At 45.4% G+C, this 18,492-nt stretch overlaps 1 protein-coding gene across 1 annotated transcript in view; it reads right to left on the bottom strand.

The window, feature by feature from the left end:
- The window catches only part of HDAC3 (histone deacetylase 3), a 93,085-nt gene that overhangs the window by 31,060 nt on the left and 43,533 nt on the right, over window positions 1–18,492 (bottom strand). The window contains 2 exon segments of the mRNA XM_030212811.1: window positions 781–837; window positions 15,112–15,193. Coding sequence (XP_030068671.1) covers window positions 781–837; window positions 15,112–15,193 — 139 coding nt within the window.

Raw genomic sequence — 18,492 nt, forward strand, 5'->3', positions numbered from 1 at the left:
GGTAATCTGTTTTAAGATGCTTAACTGTTACATTGGTGAAAAAAAAGCAACTTTTTAAAATTACATATTAACAAAAAAAAAATTTGAGCATTCCACCACAGACTTGAATCCAGTGTCAATTTCCTTTTAAAGCTGTATCGCACACCCTTATACTTAATAAGCACATCAAAAAAGTAGAGTCTGCTACAAAGAGGGATGAAGGAAACAATTTTATTAAGGACCCAACATAGATCATGTTTCGGCATACTGCACGAATCAGGGGACATCCAAAAACAGATTGTGATGTAATGGGGCTCATTTTCAAAGCACTTAGACTTATAAAGTTCCATAGGTTACTAAAGTCTAAATGCTTTGAAAATACGCTTCCATGCTTCCTGTACTACATAGATCTCACATAATCAATTATTCTTAATTAAAAACCCCCAAAAATCCCAACAACACACTCCATATAGAAGAATCTCTAAAAAAAAAATGCTGCACATGCTTAAGTGTTAAACAAGTAAGAAAAAGCAACTCTTTAAAAGTACACATTAAAAAAATATTGGAGTGTTCCAGCACAGAGACTTGAATTCAGTATCAATTTGCTTTTAAAAGCTGCATTACACATCCTTGTCATACAAAGCAACATGGCCCTTGTAGGCAAGTGCTTTGTTCTGAACGTTGGCACTTCTTGACTAGCAACATGCATACAGCCAGGTTGCAGGGCACACATGAAGTTGATTATTTACTACAAAACGTCGCCTGACAGGCTATAACATTAAATAAATACACTTTCTTTACCTCAAATTTTTTAGCATGATGTAGACCTCCAGCCCAGTTTATTGCAATGTCACAAATCTACAAAAGAAATGAAAAAAAAAAGTTGTACTGAAAAGAATTGCAGCTCAAAAGGGACCTTATCCTTTTGATTGTTCCCAGCTTGATAATACCAGAGTAAGTAGTTTCAGAAACCCTCACTGCGACAGCCAGAAGGGCAGAAGGAATATCCTAGTAAGAGAACCTCATTTCTCATTCCCATTAAACTAACAAGCCTTATGTTTAGCCAGTTACCAGTCCACAACAGGACACTGCCTCCCAAACTATCACTTTTTAATTTTACTCACAAGTCTCAAGAGGGACTTTGTCAAATGCCTTCTGAAAATCCAGCCAACCGTTATCCACATGTTCTACTTACACCTTCAAAAAACAAAGACTCCCCGACAAAAAAAAAATCTAACAGATTTCTAAGGCAAGACTTCCCTTTGCAACTGTGGATAATCCATTGAAATTCTCTGCTCAATGTATGGTGGCAATAAAAAAAATATTTCCTAACTTTCTATTTGTTTTGGGGTTTTTTAAGTAAGTGATGAAGAACACCACACAATATATAATGTCTCCACTTTGCAGGTTACAGCCCCACTGAGGCAGATGACCCATTCAAAATGCATCCACTAAAAATTAACGGGGTACTGGGCAGTCAGCCTATAAAATGGCGAGAGTGGGAAAAGTAAGATCTTATAGGTAGGAAATGGCTTAGGAGAGAAAGGCAACTTATACTGATCACTTAAGGAAAGAATGGTACTAAGGAGCTTTTTCTTATTGCAAATAAAGGATCTCAGTGTGAAGCCAGGTGACCTGGATTTGGTTCCATATGTAAATTCACTACATTTTTCCAGGATAAAAAGTTTTGTCTGAGGAGAATGCATTAATGTAGAGGAACCAAATTCTTGTGGCAGGTCAGAGACTTCTCCCTCCCACCCTACACCAAAAGCTAAAACAACAGTAAGTCTTGGTCTCTTAGGTCAAGAAATGTGTCCACAAATATGGAAGGGTAATATTCTGGGCCCCTGCTCTTCCAGCTTATATGCTTCACTTACAGATTCCATTTTAAGCTGGTTGAGGGAATTTAGCAAGCATACGGAGTGGAGGAGTGGCCTAGTGGTTACAGCACTGGTTTTGACATCCAGAGGTGGCCAGTTCAAATCCCACCGCTGCTCCTTGTGATCTTGAGCAAGTCACTTAACCCTCCATAGCCTCAGGTACAAACTTAGATTGTGAGCCCTCCAGGGACAGGGAAATACCCAGTGTACCTGAATGTAACTCACCTTGACCTACTACTGAAAAAGGTGTGAGCAAAATCCAAATAAAAAAATATGCTCAAAACAATGAGCTACTCTACCTCTCTTAGATCTACAGTGATTGTGCCTTGGTTCAAAATGCCATCCTCAGAGTTGGAGCTGTGTGATTTGTTATTAGCTACTCGCTAACCTTCCATTTTTGTCCAAACTTCTCAAAGCCACTCAGCAGCTGCAGGAATATTTGGACTTGCATCAGGTGCTGAAATGTTCTCATGTCGGGTTTCGGGGTGCAGTATTGAAGCAGTACTGATAGCTATGCTGGAGGAACTCAGATTTTTTGGGGCTCTGATAATCAAAGACAGTGCCAGGGAGTGTACAGGCTGCACAAGCAGCTTTTTAAAAGGGGGAAAGAACCAGGCACACCCATTAAAGGGGGCCGACCACAACCGGGCTGAAGGCCAGCGAACACAGAAGTGTGGGGGAGGGTACAGGGAGGGCCAGCTAGAGAGCAGAGGTAGTAGTGGGAGGGAAACAAGGGGTAGCAAGGGGAAGGGGCAGGAAAGAAGGGGAGGAGCAAGGGAGGAGGAGAGAGGAATTCAAACTGCACAGGAAGTCCTTTTGAATTTGGAGGCAGGAGAAGAGCAACCCTGGGCAGCAGCTCCTGAAATTTTTACAGGCACATGTTTTGTGTCTGCCCTAGGCATAGCTTGTGCAGAGTACAGCCAAAGAAGCTCTTACAGCAGAGCACGATATTCCAGCGAATTGAGAACAATTTTTACGGTATGTAGACATTTAAAACTTTGTGTGGCTGCAAGGCATTTTAGCTTTCTCCTGCCAACCCCCGTTTAGCTTTTCCAGGATGGCCGGCCATCTCGGGTTAGCCGCCTATCTCACGGGATTACGCGCACTAGGCTAGAGTCCCACATATGCTGCCCATGGCGCATGGCAGATGGGTTTGCCACAGCGCGGTTGCCGTTTTTGGCCAGCCACGCAGTGCTCACAATCCACAGTGCATAGCACGGCACTGAGGCATGACTTGGAAGACCTTGTGCACAGCACTGAACCGAGGCGCAAACGATCTCAGGGAGACGAAAACACCTTTAATGGTACGTCATTTTTGCTCTTCTCCTGCCTCAGTGGCACACTGCACATTAAGATGCGGTGATGGCCGGCAAATAATACTTGGCCGACAGTTACGCGCTATACGGCAACGGACCTTCGAGCCCCGTTGTGGCCGGCCACGCCGTGTTATCTAATTCAAAAAATTAATGCGTTATAAGCTGTCCATGCCAATACGGCGACGGACCTTAAAACCTGTTATGGCCGTTGATTGTTCTACAGGCACACGTGTCTAGGCCCATTTCGGTTGATCCGGCAGACCTAGTGCATAGCACGGCACTGAGGCACGACTCGGAAGACCTTGTGCACAGCACTGAACCGAAACGCAAACGATCTCAGGGAGACGAAAACACCTTTAACGGTACATCATTTTTGCTCTACTCCTGCCTCAGCGGCACACTGCATGTTAAGATGCGGTGATGGCCGGCCAATAATACTTGGCCGACAGTTACACGCTATACAGCAATGGACCTTTGAGCCCCGCTGTGGCTGGTCACGCCGTGTTATCAAATTTGATAAATTCATGCGGTATAAGCCATCCATACCATTACGACGATGGACCTTAAGCCCCGTTATGGCCGGCCACACCGGATTTTCGATGTAATGCGGCAAAAATGAGTGCTGTATAAGTCGCCCATGCTGTATAAGCCGCCCAGGCCACACAGAGCTATACAAGCCCCATTGTGGTCGGCCACGCTGTGTTATCTAATTCGGTAAAATTTAGTGCGGTTTAAGTCGCCCATGTTGTATAAGCCGCCCATGTCACGCAGCGCTACGGCCATGCCGTGTTTTCTACTCAGTCAACTATGCTTCATCCTAAACGTTACTTACCGGTGTCATGTCTGTATGATTGGCCTGCCATGCGATATTTGAGATGCGGGTTTTTGCAGAAACGTCCACATTGCGATCCTCGCTAGTCAGGGTCTTCTCTTGCGGGCCACTTAGGGGGAGTCCCAAATTGGCGGGACATGCACTTCGCTACGCGTTGTAATTGCCCGCCCATACAGTCAGCCATTAACCTACAGAGGCACGTACGGCAGCGGTGAATTTTGATAAGGCAGCCATTTGCATGAGTGCCGATTGTAAAAACGGCAGCCACTTTCAATACACCGCCCACTTCGATTAGCAGTAAAATTTGGAAAAGGCGGCCAGTTTTATGGTGCTAAAATTCACTAGAACGGACATTCCAAATACAAATTTAACCGCAGCGGCCACCTTGGATACCGCACGCATGTGTCTTTGACACACTGCATAGGCCGGAACAATTGATGTCATATCGTTGGTGCCAGCATAGCGGGACTCAGTACTTAGGGGCATCGGACAAACATATTGGTTACAGTATGCTACTCTCAGCTGCCGTTAGGACCAGGTCCACGGGGGGAAGGGTTGGTACAACAGTGTTAGTCCTAGAGGGCCATGTGCACTTAGCGGCCATTTTGACTAGAGCGGCCACGTGGACTAAAGCAGCTAATTTGAAAACGGTGGCCATTTTGATATAAGGGCCACCGGTCTTACTGATTTATCTGCCGGGTTTACAGGGGCCCGGCCATTTTAATTTTAGCGGCCCATTTTGCATATGGCGGCCGTTTTGACTACCAGGCCAAATTTGAATGTAACGGCCATCGCCCGTGGGGCTTTAGGCCAGCCATTTAAGGAAGGGCGCACTGCGCAGACAGCACGCAGCCGGATATGTAGCTGTGAGCAAGGAGGGTACAGTTTACACAGGCGCCATAGGATCCACGCAGCAATTGAGGAAGCCGGCGTCACCACAATCAGTTATTATGAGGTATTTTGCTTTAAATTGTCTATTCTTTTAGTCTCTCCATTGCAGTAATGTCATTGTATTGTGCGAAGGAGACATATGCACCAGCAAGGCCAGCCAAGCGGCCCATCAAAACTCCGCCAGCTAAGACACGAAGTGCTGCGGCCCCAGACCTTAGAAGTCACAGTGGACCTACACCACAAGCACAGATGGTGCGGGGGCCTGCAAGGGAGGTAGCAGCACTGCAGACTCCACCTCCATAGTTGCGGGGCTACTGCCAGTACCGGCAAGGGGTAAGTCTAATGACAGCACCACACTCCTTACAGCACAGACGCATGACATAACTAGATATGCAGTACGGGACGATGAGAACGGGTAACGGAGCCCAATATGGCAGGACAGAATGCGGTTGTGGCACCGGTCGGTGCACAGGGGACCAGTCAGGATGTGGGAGTACTTAATCACAGGAGTGATGCATTAGGTACCGTTCTCACAATACAGGTGGATCGATATCTTCTCCCTCCTTGTGTGGGAGTTGCATGAGGAGGGTACCGTAGGCAGGGATAGCGTAACAGATAAGAAGCCCAAGATATTCGGGTCCTTCATGGACTGGTCGTAGGCTGTTCACATACTCAGGACACTCAGCTGTTCACATACTGAGGACACTCACTATAGTGAAGGAAACGGAAAGGGGCCCGGACTTGGTGTGGGATATGGAATATAATTTTAAAAGCGCATGAGATATTTAGGGGACGGGCATGGCTTAACTAAGATATTAAATTTACAAGAAAGCAGTGCAGACAATCCATTCATATCGGGTCAGCACCAGTGGTAGTCCTTTCAGACAATGCCGTCAGGACAAAGGCGGGACGGAGGCAGCGGACATTGCACCTAGCACCTGACACGCCCGCGAGGGCAGGCATGCTGCAGGGCAAGGCAGGCTTCCCAGAGACAGGGAACAGCAATCTAGTAACACGGGACAGGCTACTGAGGGAGCTAGCGCTCCCCCCATCAAGCTTAAGAGACAGGAGACAGCAACCTATTAACTCAGGACAGGGTCCAGAAGCCATCAAGCTTCAAGGTTAGTTCGTTACCCTGACAGAACGGGTGCATCACCACAGGTTTCCAATCAGGTTGCATGATTCCATATTAGAGGTCCAACACCACAGTGACAACACTACCCAAACAATGCATCCTCGATTCACAGGCATTGACAGATTGCTGCAGGCAAGATTACCAAAGAACTATTGCTAGGCTGCATAGCGGGGCTGTTTGCGGTCCCGCCATTCAAGGCAACGACAGTGTCTCCGCTAGGCATAATACCAAGGAAGGAGCTGGGGAAAGGTAGGCCCAGTCGTAACTTGTCCCGCCACATAGGAACATCAGTAAATGACTACATTGACCATAGCAGCTGTACAGTACAATATGCATCGATAGACAACGCCATTCAAATAATTCGGTGGCAAGGCAACTAGGCACATTGGGCTAAGGTGGACGGAGATTCAGCTTTTCGCCCCTTGCCTTTACACCCACAGCCCTTTCCCTTGTTAGGTGTCAGGTTCCAGGAGAGGTTTTATTGCGATAAATGTGTCCCCATGTGTGGCCACATCTAGTGCGCATACTTCAAACAGCTTAGCATGTTTGTGCACGGGGTACTGGAGCAACTAGCCCCCGCTAGGTCTCTGGTCCTCTATCTGGAGGACTTCCTGTTCAAAGGCCGGGAATCACAAGAGTGGATGGACGTGTTACAGGTCTTTATCCACTTGGCACAGAAATTGGACATCCCATTAGCCATCGAAAAAACAGTAGGCCCACGGCGAATCCTTACGTTGTAGGTATTGAATTGGAACTAGATGTTCCAGACTGCCGGCTGACAAAATTGATAAGCTTGCCAGAGCGGCGAATACAAGGTGGCACTGTAAAAAAGCAAGGCTGAAGCAGGTACAGGAACTCCTGGGTCCAGTAGGCTTCGCAATAAGGGTGATTCCCAATAGCTTTAGCAACATCGGGAACAAACAAAGCGCATTTTCATCTCAGACGTACACAGGACATCAAGCGAGATTTAGCAGGTTCTTGGCCCATGGGATTTCATTCTGGCATGATTCACCCACTCTCACGGAAGCCCTGCATTTTCTTTACAGATGCGGCAGATTTACTTCCAGGGAGCATGGTGCGCAGCAAGGTCGGGTTCCAGCAGGGACCACGTAGGATATCATGTTTCCTAGGGGGACCTGGCATATCTAACAAGTCAATTGTAATTCCCTCAGACAATATGGCAGTAGTTGTCCGCCATGCACTTCCCACAAGTTATGTGTGCAGACAGATAGTTCCGCAGTGATTACAGCTAAACATATACCAGGCTGGGAGAATGGTTATAGTGGATGCTCTTTCTCGTTTTTAGAGCGCAGATCAAGAAATGGGACCCGATGCTGCGATAGTTAACAGACACCTCGCGGACAAGATACACAACCGCACATATAGTCAACACTTAGAAGAGAAGAGTGGTACTGATATATTCCCGGCCCCCAGCATGTATGAAGGGAATTAGCAGAAACCAGGTCTCAATCATGTTCGCAGCCATCAGTTTTCTCGCCAAAGCGGTGGCTGTCCAAAATCCATCTAAGTCATTTGTTGTCACGAGACTGATGAGAGGATGGGGCAGGCCGGGAGTACCCTACCCAGGTAAAAGAAAACCCAGTACCGGCAGGGAAATGGGCCGTCTCTTCGCATCATTAGAGGAAATCTTGAGTTTGAGGGCCGTCAAGTCAAATGTGCATTCTCATTAGCTTTGCATGGTGCTCTGCGAGTCAGTGAGTTGGTGGCTACGTACAAGCATGCCCACCAGGGCATGTCCCTCTTAATACGTGACGCGGCCATTACAGCAGCGGCAACTGACCTTCTTATTCGCAAATCAAAAATGGATCGGAACGGACATGCCCTGTCCTGAACCTTCAAGCCGACTTAAAACAAAGACCAAAGACCAGCCTGTTGATACATACACTATGTACAGTACCTACTCATTTAGGATTGGGGCAGCTACAGCAGTGGCAGCGCTAGGAGTGTCCATAGAGGCCATCAAAAGACTGGGCCGATGGTGACCTAATGTATACAAGCACTACATCAGACCCATCTGGTGTATACAAGCTGTACATTGGACCCATTCAGGCATCCACAGCAAAGTGATAATAGTTGCTTGCACTGTGCTAACATGTCACTTCCCATTATATTCTATTACAGGTATTCATATCCAGAATGAGCTGCAGCGGATTTGGATATGCGGTCACTCATCACTCGTATGTACATTGGGCACAGGGAAAGGCGGTGGGCGCATAGAAGGGCAGCAGTGAGACCGAACAGTGAGAGCCTGGGTTATCAGGGCGATAGAGGAGCCATAACAGGGTACAGGTAAGGGAGGGATGCTTCAGGCATTCATGTGTACATTAAAAGCCATACGATCCCACATGACTTGCGAATAGATACAAGCCATAGCGTTAGGGCATGACCGCAGCCAGGAGGGGTGGGGGACCATGGCAAACAAGGTGTCGTTGCTGTGGCCTGTGGCGTTAGACTACAATGTTTATGCACAGCCAGCAATGGGTACACAGCAGCTTGACACATAACAGTTACAAGTTTGGGGTAACTACTGCTGCAGAAAGAGTTGATGCAAATGGTAGGCTTGCATGTGAGCAGCCTTGTTATAAGGAAACAACGTGTATACAGCTTGTCTCCTGGCTTTGGCGGCCGGGAGGCCTAGAACGTCATTTTGTAAATGTGGTAGGTGCCTCCTTCAATGGCAAACAACGTGTATACAGCTTGTCTCCTGGCTTCGGCGGCCGGGAGGCCTAGAACGTCATTTTGTAAATGTGGTAGGTGCCTCCTTCAACGGGAGACACCAAGTGACGTCGGGTGCTTGGTAAACAGCACAGGGGGCCACAGGGGCTTGGTACGGCTTGGCCTGTGGCCCAGAATATGCAACTATGTGTAGAAGCTGTGTACCCGGGTAGAAATGCATGCTGGCATAATGATTATTAGAAGATGTAATGTAATTTGTTTAAGTTGTAACAATTTTGATGTTCCTGGCTGCGGCCAAAATAAATCCAATTCTATCGAAGATACGGCTTGTAGTGTGGTATTGAAGGGGCGGGGGTTGATACGTCTGAGTGTGTGCTGAATGCCCGAGTTGAGGGAAATGGGACTTGATATACCGCCTTTTTGAGGTTTTTTGCAACTACATTCAAAGCGGTTTACATATATTCAGGTACTTATTTTGTACCAGGGGCAATGTAGGGTTAAGTGACTTGCCCAGAGTCACAAGGAGCTGCAGTGGGAATCAAACTCAGTTCCCCAGGATCAAAGTCCACTGCACTAACCACTAGGCTATTCCTCCACTCCAAAGCAATCTAAAGCAACTATATAAATGCCGCCACGCTGCCACATAAATCTGTATACACCAGCATTTACAGTATCTTTAGAAAAAGGGGCAGGACTAGGGGTAGACCAGGAGCCAGAACAGAAGTTTAATTTAATTTACAACAGCATTTATATTTTGCATCTCTATATAAAATTTGATGCAGATTATTTAAAAAACAAACGAACAAAAAAAGCCAGACTAACCTTCCCCACCTTATTTAAGATCCTTAGGCTGGGACATGGGTGGCTCTCTCCCAGCTCTTACTTACTGCCTGTTATCTTTGCCACAGTATTCCCAACTGGTTGCATTCTCACATTCACTTTTCTTGGTAATGCCAAATACATCAAACTGCAATAATGCAGACGAGTCACAGCAAATACCTGTATCATTGTCTATAAATCCTCATTCAAAAAAATAAAGCGAATTTAGGGAATAATTCTATAATTGAGTACCTCCATTTAGGCACCCTGCGGCCAAATGGTTCTATAATGGAACCTAGTTGCCTAGATTGCTTTATAGAATACTAACATAACCCAAAATCAGTATGCCTACCCAAATAAGAACCATATTTTCTGAATTTATTTTAAGCTATTAATGAATAGATGGGAGCAAAATAACAGTAAAGAGTCCTATAAATTTGTTCCAAGGATTCAGTAGGGAGCACAATTTGAACATCAACTGAATAAGAATAATGAAAAACTCTAATTACCGATTCTAATTGCAGCTAAAAGGCATTGAACAAAGTGGGGGAAAGAGGATATCCCATGGACCATCACATGGCAAAACCCATGAGCTGTACAGTTCTGATCTTCATTTCACTTGCAGCAGCTTACTGGCTAAGAATTTAGTGAACCAAAATACCTTCCCTCCAACCTCTGTAATCAGTCAGCCTATTCAGGAGTGTATCATGGTCAAAAGCAACAGAAAGATCCATATGTATACCTGCATGACATTTGTCCAAGTGGGTCTAATATTCAGCTGTAGCAACTGAATGAAGTAAAAGAACATCTCATTATTTTATTCACTATATATTTTAAGTAGTGCTGCTGGATATAAGTGTAAGTGGCAACTGCACTGCCACTTCAGCACATAGGTTTAGCCTACCATTTAGCTGGTCCACTTGCATATAAGTTATCTGAAGAGTTTTGGGATGTTGCATTAGCCCCGCTGCTAAAATCCACTAGGACAGATTTATCACCCTAGAATACTGTTTCCCAAACTGTGGACCCTAAATAGGGTCATAAAACCCACGTTTGGGGTTGAGACCTGGGTGGAACCTCCACAGAACATCACTGACCCACGCCACCGACTAAGTCGCAAGCTTTCTGTGACTACAAGAATGGGGTCACAGCCATAGAAAGATCGATAAGTACTGCCCGAGTGTTTATCTGCCTTTTATGGCAAAACTGTTAGAGGCAATGGAGCCAAGCCAACTTCAGCCCTATTTGGAGCAGTTTGATCTCTTGCTGCTCTCCCAGTCAGGTTTTCTGTGAAGAGCATAGTACACAGAGTGCTGTGACTTTATTAGAAGAAATTCAGGCAATTATGGATAGGCAATGTGGAGCTAGTTATATACCTAGACATCTCATCTGTTTGATCACAAGATTTTGCTCTTTAGGTCTAACAGGGGTAATGCATGAATGATTTGCTACTTTTGTGAAAGGATGAAAGAATAGGGTGAAAATGACTCAATAAATAACAAATCTTTGGTGTCTGGAATCTTGCAGGGTACCTCATGAAAGACTCCAGAGGAAATTGGAGAGTCATGGGATAGGAGATAATGTTCTATTGTGGATTAAAAACTGGTTAAAAGATAGAAAACAGACAGTAGGGTTAAATGGTCAGTATTCTCAATGGAGAAGGGTAGATAGTGGAGTTCCCCAGGGGTCTGTGCTGGGACCACTTCTTTTTAACATATTTATAAATGATCTAGAGATGGGAGTAACTAGTAACATAGTAAATGACGGAAGATAAAGATCTGTACGGTCCATCCAGTCTGCCGAACATGATAAACTCATTATACATGGTATGCGATACTTTATATGTATACCTGAGTTTGATTTGTCCTTGTCATTTTCAGGGCACAGCCCATAGAAGTCTGCCCACAACTGTTCTTGTACAAAAATTTCTGAAGTTAACGTTGAAGCCCCTTAAAATTTACACTCCGGCCCATCTAAATGTTAGGCATGCCAATTTCAGGTTAAACTAGATTCTGTAACAGAACTTAGGTGAACAGAATCTTTTTGCACAAGTCCATCTTGTACTATCTGCTGGAGGCGGATAAATACTGGCAAGTTCTAGGGCTGCACCATTCTTTATACTAGTGATGATATCAGTAGAAGTTCACTGTTCTCTGCCTTCATCTGCTGGTTGGAAAACATAACCCACTCATCTGGACTAGTCTGGCAGGGGATGATAAGGGAAGCATTTTTTTTCTATTCAATGTAGAAGTATTGGAAGACTAGTAGAAAAAGCCTGTTTCTCATTGAAATGAAATGGGTGCTAGCAAGGTAATCACTTGCTGCCATTAATGTTTTTAAGGAAAGTTCCAGCGTCCCCTCTCCCTCCCACCTCCAGGTTCCCCCCCCTCTCTCCCTCCCAGTTCCAGGGCCCCCCCTCCTTCTTCCCAGTTCCAGGGTCCCCCCTCCTTCTTCCCAGTTCCATGGTCGTCATCCCTCCCTCCCTTCCTTCCAGTTCCAGGCCCCCTCCCTCCGAATTTTAAAAGTCATCCTGACTTACCTCGTCGGGGTTACGGCGGCCGGTAACAGCGGTAAAAAGCATGCAGGCTCGGCACTTACTTCAGTTTTCCCTTCTCTGTCTCTCAGCTCTGGTCCCGCCCTCATTTCCTGTTTACGCAAGGGCGGGTCCAGAGCTGAGAGACAGAGAAGGGAAAACTGAAGTAAGTGCCGAGCCTGCACGCTTTTTACCGCACGAGGTAAGTCAGGATCACTTTTAAAATTTGGAGGGAAGGGAACTGGGAGGGAGGGACAACAACCCTGGAACTGGGAGGGAGGGGGGACGGATGACGACCCTGGAACTGGGAGGGAGGGAACGAACTTCCGGTGGGTGAATATTATATGCAGCCTTCCCTTCCCTCCGAGGGCGGGGCAGTGAGAGCGAGTGCGATTGCCTGTGGTTGGTCCCTTCTCCTTCTGACGTTGTATTTGTTTCCCTGGCAACTCTACAGAGTTCCCTCGTGGGCGGGGCGATTACAAACCCTACGAACACTACACGGCTTCACTGCCACGCTGCCACGGAGTCAGTTTCAGAACGTAGGAGGTGCGAATTATTATATTAGACTAGTAAAAAAGGCCCGTTTCTGAAACGGTGGAGGAGTGGCCTAGTGGTTAGGGTGGTGGACTTTGGTCCTGGGGAACTGAGGAACTGAGTTTGATTCCCACTTCAGGCACAGGCAGCTCCTTGTGACTCTGGGCAAGTCACTTAATCCTCCATTGCCCCATGTAAGCCGCATTGAGCCTGCCATGAGTGGGAAAGTGCGGGATACAAATATAACCAAAAAAAAAACCCCAAATGAAACGGGCGCTAGCATGGTATTTGTTTTCTGCCATGAATGTTTTGTAATGAATAATTGAGATTTTTGCTTTATGTGCAATTTAATTTTTGTATTGCAGAGTGTGTTTGTGTTGTTGTGTGGGGTGGGGGTGGAGTTTGCTTGTGTGTGTGAGTGAGAGATGTTGATTTTCCAGGGTTGAGCTTGTGTATGTTTTTTTTTTGTTTGTGTGGGGGGCGGGGAGTGTGTGGGTGCGAGTGAGAGACAGAGATGTAGATTCACCGTGGCTGAGTTGTTTTATGTTGTTGTTGGGGTGGTTGGGGGTAGTGTGTGTGTGTCTGAATGAATGAGAGATGTTGTTTTTCTGTTTTTGATTTTGTGTATTAAGTGGGGTGGTAGTGGAGTGTGTGTGAGAGAGAGATGATGTTTTTCTATTGCACAGAGTGTGTATGATGCTATGGGGAAGGGGGGGGGGGTTGAAGGAATTTATGTGTGTTTGTGTGTCAGTCAGAAATATGTTGTTTTTCCTTTTGTTAGTTTTTGTATGATGTGAGTGTGTGGTGTTGGTAGGGGGGTGTGTGGAGGTTGTCAGAGTTTGTGTATGATGTTGTGGGGGGGGGGGGGGGGGTGGAGTGTGTAGCAGCATGTGTGGTGTGGGGGGGCTGTATGTGTGTGTTTTAGTTAGATGTTGAATGTCCTTGTTAGTTTGTGTATTAAGGGGGGTGGGTTTGTGTGAGTGTGAGAGCTAGATGCTGTCTGTCTTTGGCAGAGTGTGTTTGTGTTGTTGTGGGGTGGGGGGGGTGAAGTTTGCTTGTGTGTGTGAGTGAGAAATGTTGATTTTTTCAGTGTAGAGCTTGTGTATGTATTTTGTGTTTTTTTTTTGGGGGGGGGGGAGTGTGTGGGTGAGTGAGAGATAGAGATGTAGATTCACTGTGGCAGAGTTTTTGTATGTTGTTGTGGGGGTGGTTGGGGGTATTGTGTGTGTGTCTGAGAGAGAGAGAGAGGGGGGGGGATGTTGTTTTTCCGTTTTTGAGTTTGTGTATTAAGTGTGGTGGTAGGGGTGTGTGTGTGAGTGAGTGTGAGAGAGAGATGCTGTTTCTCCAAAGCACAGTGTGTGTTTGATGCTTTGGGGAAGGGGGGTGGGGGTTGAAGGAATTTATGTCTGTCTGTGTGTCAGTCAGAAACATCCTGTTTTTCGTCCTTTTGACAGTTTTTTTATGATGTGAGTGGTGGTGGGGGGGGGGGGGGTTTGTGGAGGTTGTCAGAGTTTGTGTATGATGTGTTGAGGGGTGGTGGTGGAGAGTTTAGCGGCATCTGTGTGGCAGAGTCTGGTCACTCACCTGGATAAACTTTTCGTCTGCTGCAAGATTTTGTTCCGTGTTTCAGCACCACACCGCCTGTCAGTGTGAAATCACAGCTGGTGTGCGCGAGCGGCGAGATGCGCAGGCGCGCTTGTTTTGTGCACGTGAGTCGTTTGGCGCGAGAGTCAGTGTCAGGGTGAGACAGGGTATGGACTGCGAAGGCGCGCTTGGTGTTTACGTCTGCTGAAAGTTTTTGGTCTGTTTTTCAGCACCACACCGCTTGTCTGTCAGTGTGAAATCACAGCTGGTGCTGTGCGCGAGCGGCGAGACACAGCGAGCGTTGTTGATGCATAGGCGCGCTTGTTTTGTGCACGCGAGCTGTTTGGCGCAAGAGTCAGTATCAGCGAGAGACAGGGTATGCGCTGCAGAGGCGTGCTTGGTGTGGGATGTGCACGGGAGTGTTTTTTGCTTTCTGATTCTTTCTTGACGATTTACCCGCTCTCGGACCTCGACGTCATCTTGTTTTGACATGAGGGCGGACCTTACAGAGATGGAGCCTGAGCTTCGGATGTTACAAACCCCTCACTGAAGCCACGGAGTCAGCTTCAGAACGTTGAGGTTGCTTTTTATTATATAGGATATGGTCAAGACAGGCAGTATTGCTGGGTTTAAAAAGGTTTTAGACAAGTTCCTAAAAGAAAAGTCCATAAACCATTACTAGACATATAAGTGACAGCCAATGCTTATTTCTGGGTATGAGCAATAAGAAATAATCTACTATTTGGGATCTTCTGGGTTGTTGAGATCTAGACTAGCCACTTTTAGTCCAACCCAGTATGGCACAGCTTATGTTCTTAGAAAAATGCATCAAAATATTCTAAAACAAATTCTGCAGACCATTCTAGCAGAAGACAGCACAGAAGAGGAATATGGCAACTTTAGCGGGTTACCTTGTTGTTCAACTGTGTTGCTCCCTGCAGTGAAGCCCCAGTGTACCGAGAACAGAACTCAAAGAGTCCTGGGAAAACTGGGCTGCAAAAACAGAATTCAAAGAGATAACTTCCCTGATCTTACACAGAATTGACTTCATACACAAGCCATTTAGAATTTCTGTCACATAACTTCAGGAAACCGTGTACATAAATCTGAAAAAGAACAAACCAGCTTCTTTGCAGACAGCAGTCAAGTCCATCAAAGAGCTGATTTATTATCTTTATAGATATACAGTGCCTAGCAAAGTCTTCACACCCTTGCATAACTTTTCACATCTGCTGTCTAAAAAACATAATTTAAAATACATTAAAGTAGAAGTTTGTTCAAAGATTTACACAAACTACACTTTCAACATGAAAGAGCAATTATTCTTAATTACTCTTGAAAACAAAACGTCTTGATTGAATGTCTTCACAACACTTGAGTCCATACTTGGTAGAAACCCCTCTTACAGTAATTACCACGGCTTAATTTCTGGAGGGAGCAGTCTGGAATGCAATTCCACAGTTTCTTTTCAAACTAAAGAGCAGCAAGCGTGTTCTGCTCCAGCCCCCCATTCCACGCAGCTTGCAGAGAGAAGTAGGAGGGGGGGGGGGGGGGGGAAAGAGGGTGAGACTGGGGCAGACCAGAAAACAGGTGTTCCACGCCCTAATCTAGTCCTCCTGTTGCTTGTGGCCTGCCCCTCCCCAGACTTCAAAGTTCCATTCCCCTTTTCTCTATAAATTAAGCCCTGGCAATAATGGTCACGATACAGCAGCAAACCAGAGGATCAAAGTACACACAACAGTACAAATGCAAAAAGTACCAAGGGTCTTTCAAGCGTGGGATAGTCAAGTCTTTTACTAGCAGACCCAACACAAGCTGTGTTTCAGCGTCAAACACCTGCATCAGGGGTCTGTGAGATCAATCAATTAAAATAGTTAAATAATGAGCTAAAAAGCACATATACTCAGTAAACCGAAACCAATTAAAAATAAATCAGTGACAAGCAGAAAGTGCATAGCTGCACACACAGCATCCACAAAGTTTGCTGATTATATGAGCTTTTAGCTCATTACTATAATTATTTTAACTTGATTGATCTCACTGACGCCAAAACACAGCTCAGATCGGGTCTGCCAATAAAGACTCTTAACAGTCCTTGGTGCTTTATGCATTTTTAGTAATGGTCATGAGTCATTTAGAATAAGGGTCAACTTACTTTGCATAATGGCATGGTGCAGTTTTTGCTCATTATTCACAGCAGAATAGCTCAGACTCTTTCAGGTTGATTGGGGATTGTCTGTAGAGTAGTTTTCAAGTCTTGCTACAGAATGTCTGTTGATTTGGGTCTGGGCTCTGACTGGGCTTGTCGTTAAAATTGTCCATAGTACCTGAAGATTGGAGGGTGGCCAATGTGATGCAGATTTTTTTAAAGGGTTCTAGGAGTGATCCAGGAAATTATAGACCAGGAAACCTGACATCGGTGATAGGCAAAATAGTGGAAACTATTATAAAGAACAAAATTACAGAACATGTAGACAAACATGGTTTAATGGGACAGAATCAGCATGGGTTCAGCCGAGGGCTCACTAATTTGCTTCATTTCTTTGAAGACGTGAATAAACATGTGGATAAAGGTGAGCCGGCTGATGTAGTATATCTAGATTTTCAGAAAGCTTGATAAAGTTCCTCATGAGAGACTCCTGAGAAAATTAAAGAGTCAAGCGATAGGAGGCAAGGTTCTGGTGTGGATAAGGAATTGGTTATTGGACAGAAAACAGAGGGTAGGGTTAAATGGTCATTTCTCTCAAGGGAGGAGGGTGAACAGTGGAGTGCCACAGGGATCTGTACTGGGACCGGTGCTATTTAACATATTTATAAATGATATGGAAATCAGAATGACGAGTGAGGTGATTAAATTTGCAGATGATACAAAACTATTCAAGGTTGTTAAAACACATGTGGACTGTGAAATATTGCAAGAAGACCTTAGGAAATTGGAAGACTGGGCATCCAAATGGCAGATGAAATTTAATGTGGACAAATGTAAGGTGATGCACACTGGAAAGAATAATCGGAATCATAGTTACCTGATGCTAGGGTCCACCTTAGGGGTCAGCACTCAAGAAAAAGATCTGGGTGGTGGTGTAGATAATACGCTGAAATCTTCTGCTCACTGTGTGGCTGCGGCCAAAAAAGCAAACAGGATGCTAGGAATTAATAGGAAAGGGATGGTGAATAAGACCAAAAATATATAATTCCTTTGTATCACTCCATGGAGCGTCCGCACCTTGATTATTGCGTTCAGTTCTGGTCGCCATATCTCAAAAAAAGACATTGCAGAATTAGAAAAGGTTCAAAGAAGAGCAACCAAAATGATAAAGGGGATGGAACTCCTCTAGTATGAGGAAAGGCTAAAGAGGTTAGGGCTCTTAAGTTTGGAAAAGAGATGGATGAGGAGAAATATGACTGAGGTCTACAAAATCCTGAATGGTGTAGAACGAGAAGAAGTAAATCTATTTTTTACTCCTTCCAAAAATACAAAGACTAGGGGACACGCGAGGAAGTTACACGGAAATACTTTTAAAACAAATAGGAGGAAATATTTTTTCACTCAACGAATAGTTAAGCTTCGGAACTCTTTGCCAGAGGATGTGGTAACGGCAGTTAGTGTATCTGGGTTTTTAAAAGGTTTGGACAAATTCCTGGAGAAAAAGTCCATAGTCTGCTACTTAAGACAGACACGGGAAGCAACTGCTTGCCCTGGGATTTGTAGTATGGAGTTTTGCCACAATCTGGGTTTCTGCCAGGTACTTGTGACCTGGCTTGGCCACTGTTTGGAAAACAGGATACTGGGCTAAACAGACTACTGGTCTGACCCAGTTTGGCTACTCTTATGTTGTTATGGGCCACTAGAGGACATTCACTTTCTTCTTGCTAAGTCACTCCATTGTTTCTTTTGCTTAGTTTTACGGATCACTGTCCTGCTGAAAAGTGAATATTTTTCCCCATTCCATGTCTATGGCAGACCAAAATTAGTTTCGTCTAGGATCTGCCTGTGCTTTGCACTGTCTGTCCCTCCCTCAGTCTTCACACCCCTCCCTATCCCTACCACTGCAAAGTGCTCCTACATGTAGCAGCGTGATGTGCTGTTTGTTTTATGTCACATATTATTTAGCATTGAGAAAAATAATGTCTACTTTGCTCTCTTCAGACCACTAAACATTTTCTCTCTTGTAGGCAGTGTCCCCTATGGGTTTTTAAGCAAAGGCTTCCTTTTTCCTGCCTTCCCACACAGGTCAAATTTCTGCAATGATCTTGAGTAGAGAGATGTGGTAGCCTTGTTAGTCCACTTC

The sequence above is a fragment of the Microcaecilia unicolor genome, chromosome 8, assembly GCF_901765095.1.
Source record: "Microcaecilia unicolor chromosome 8, aMicUni1.1, whole genome shotgun sequence".
NCBI classification, from domain to species: Eukaryota; Metazoa; Chordata; class Amphibia; order Gymnophiona; family Siphonopidae; genus Microcaecilia; species Microcaecilia unicolor.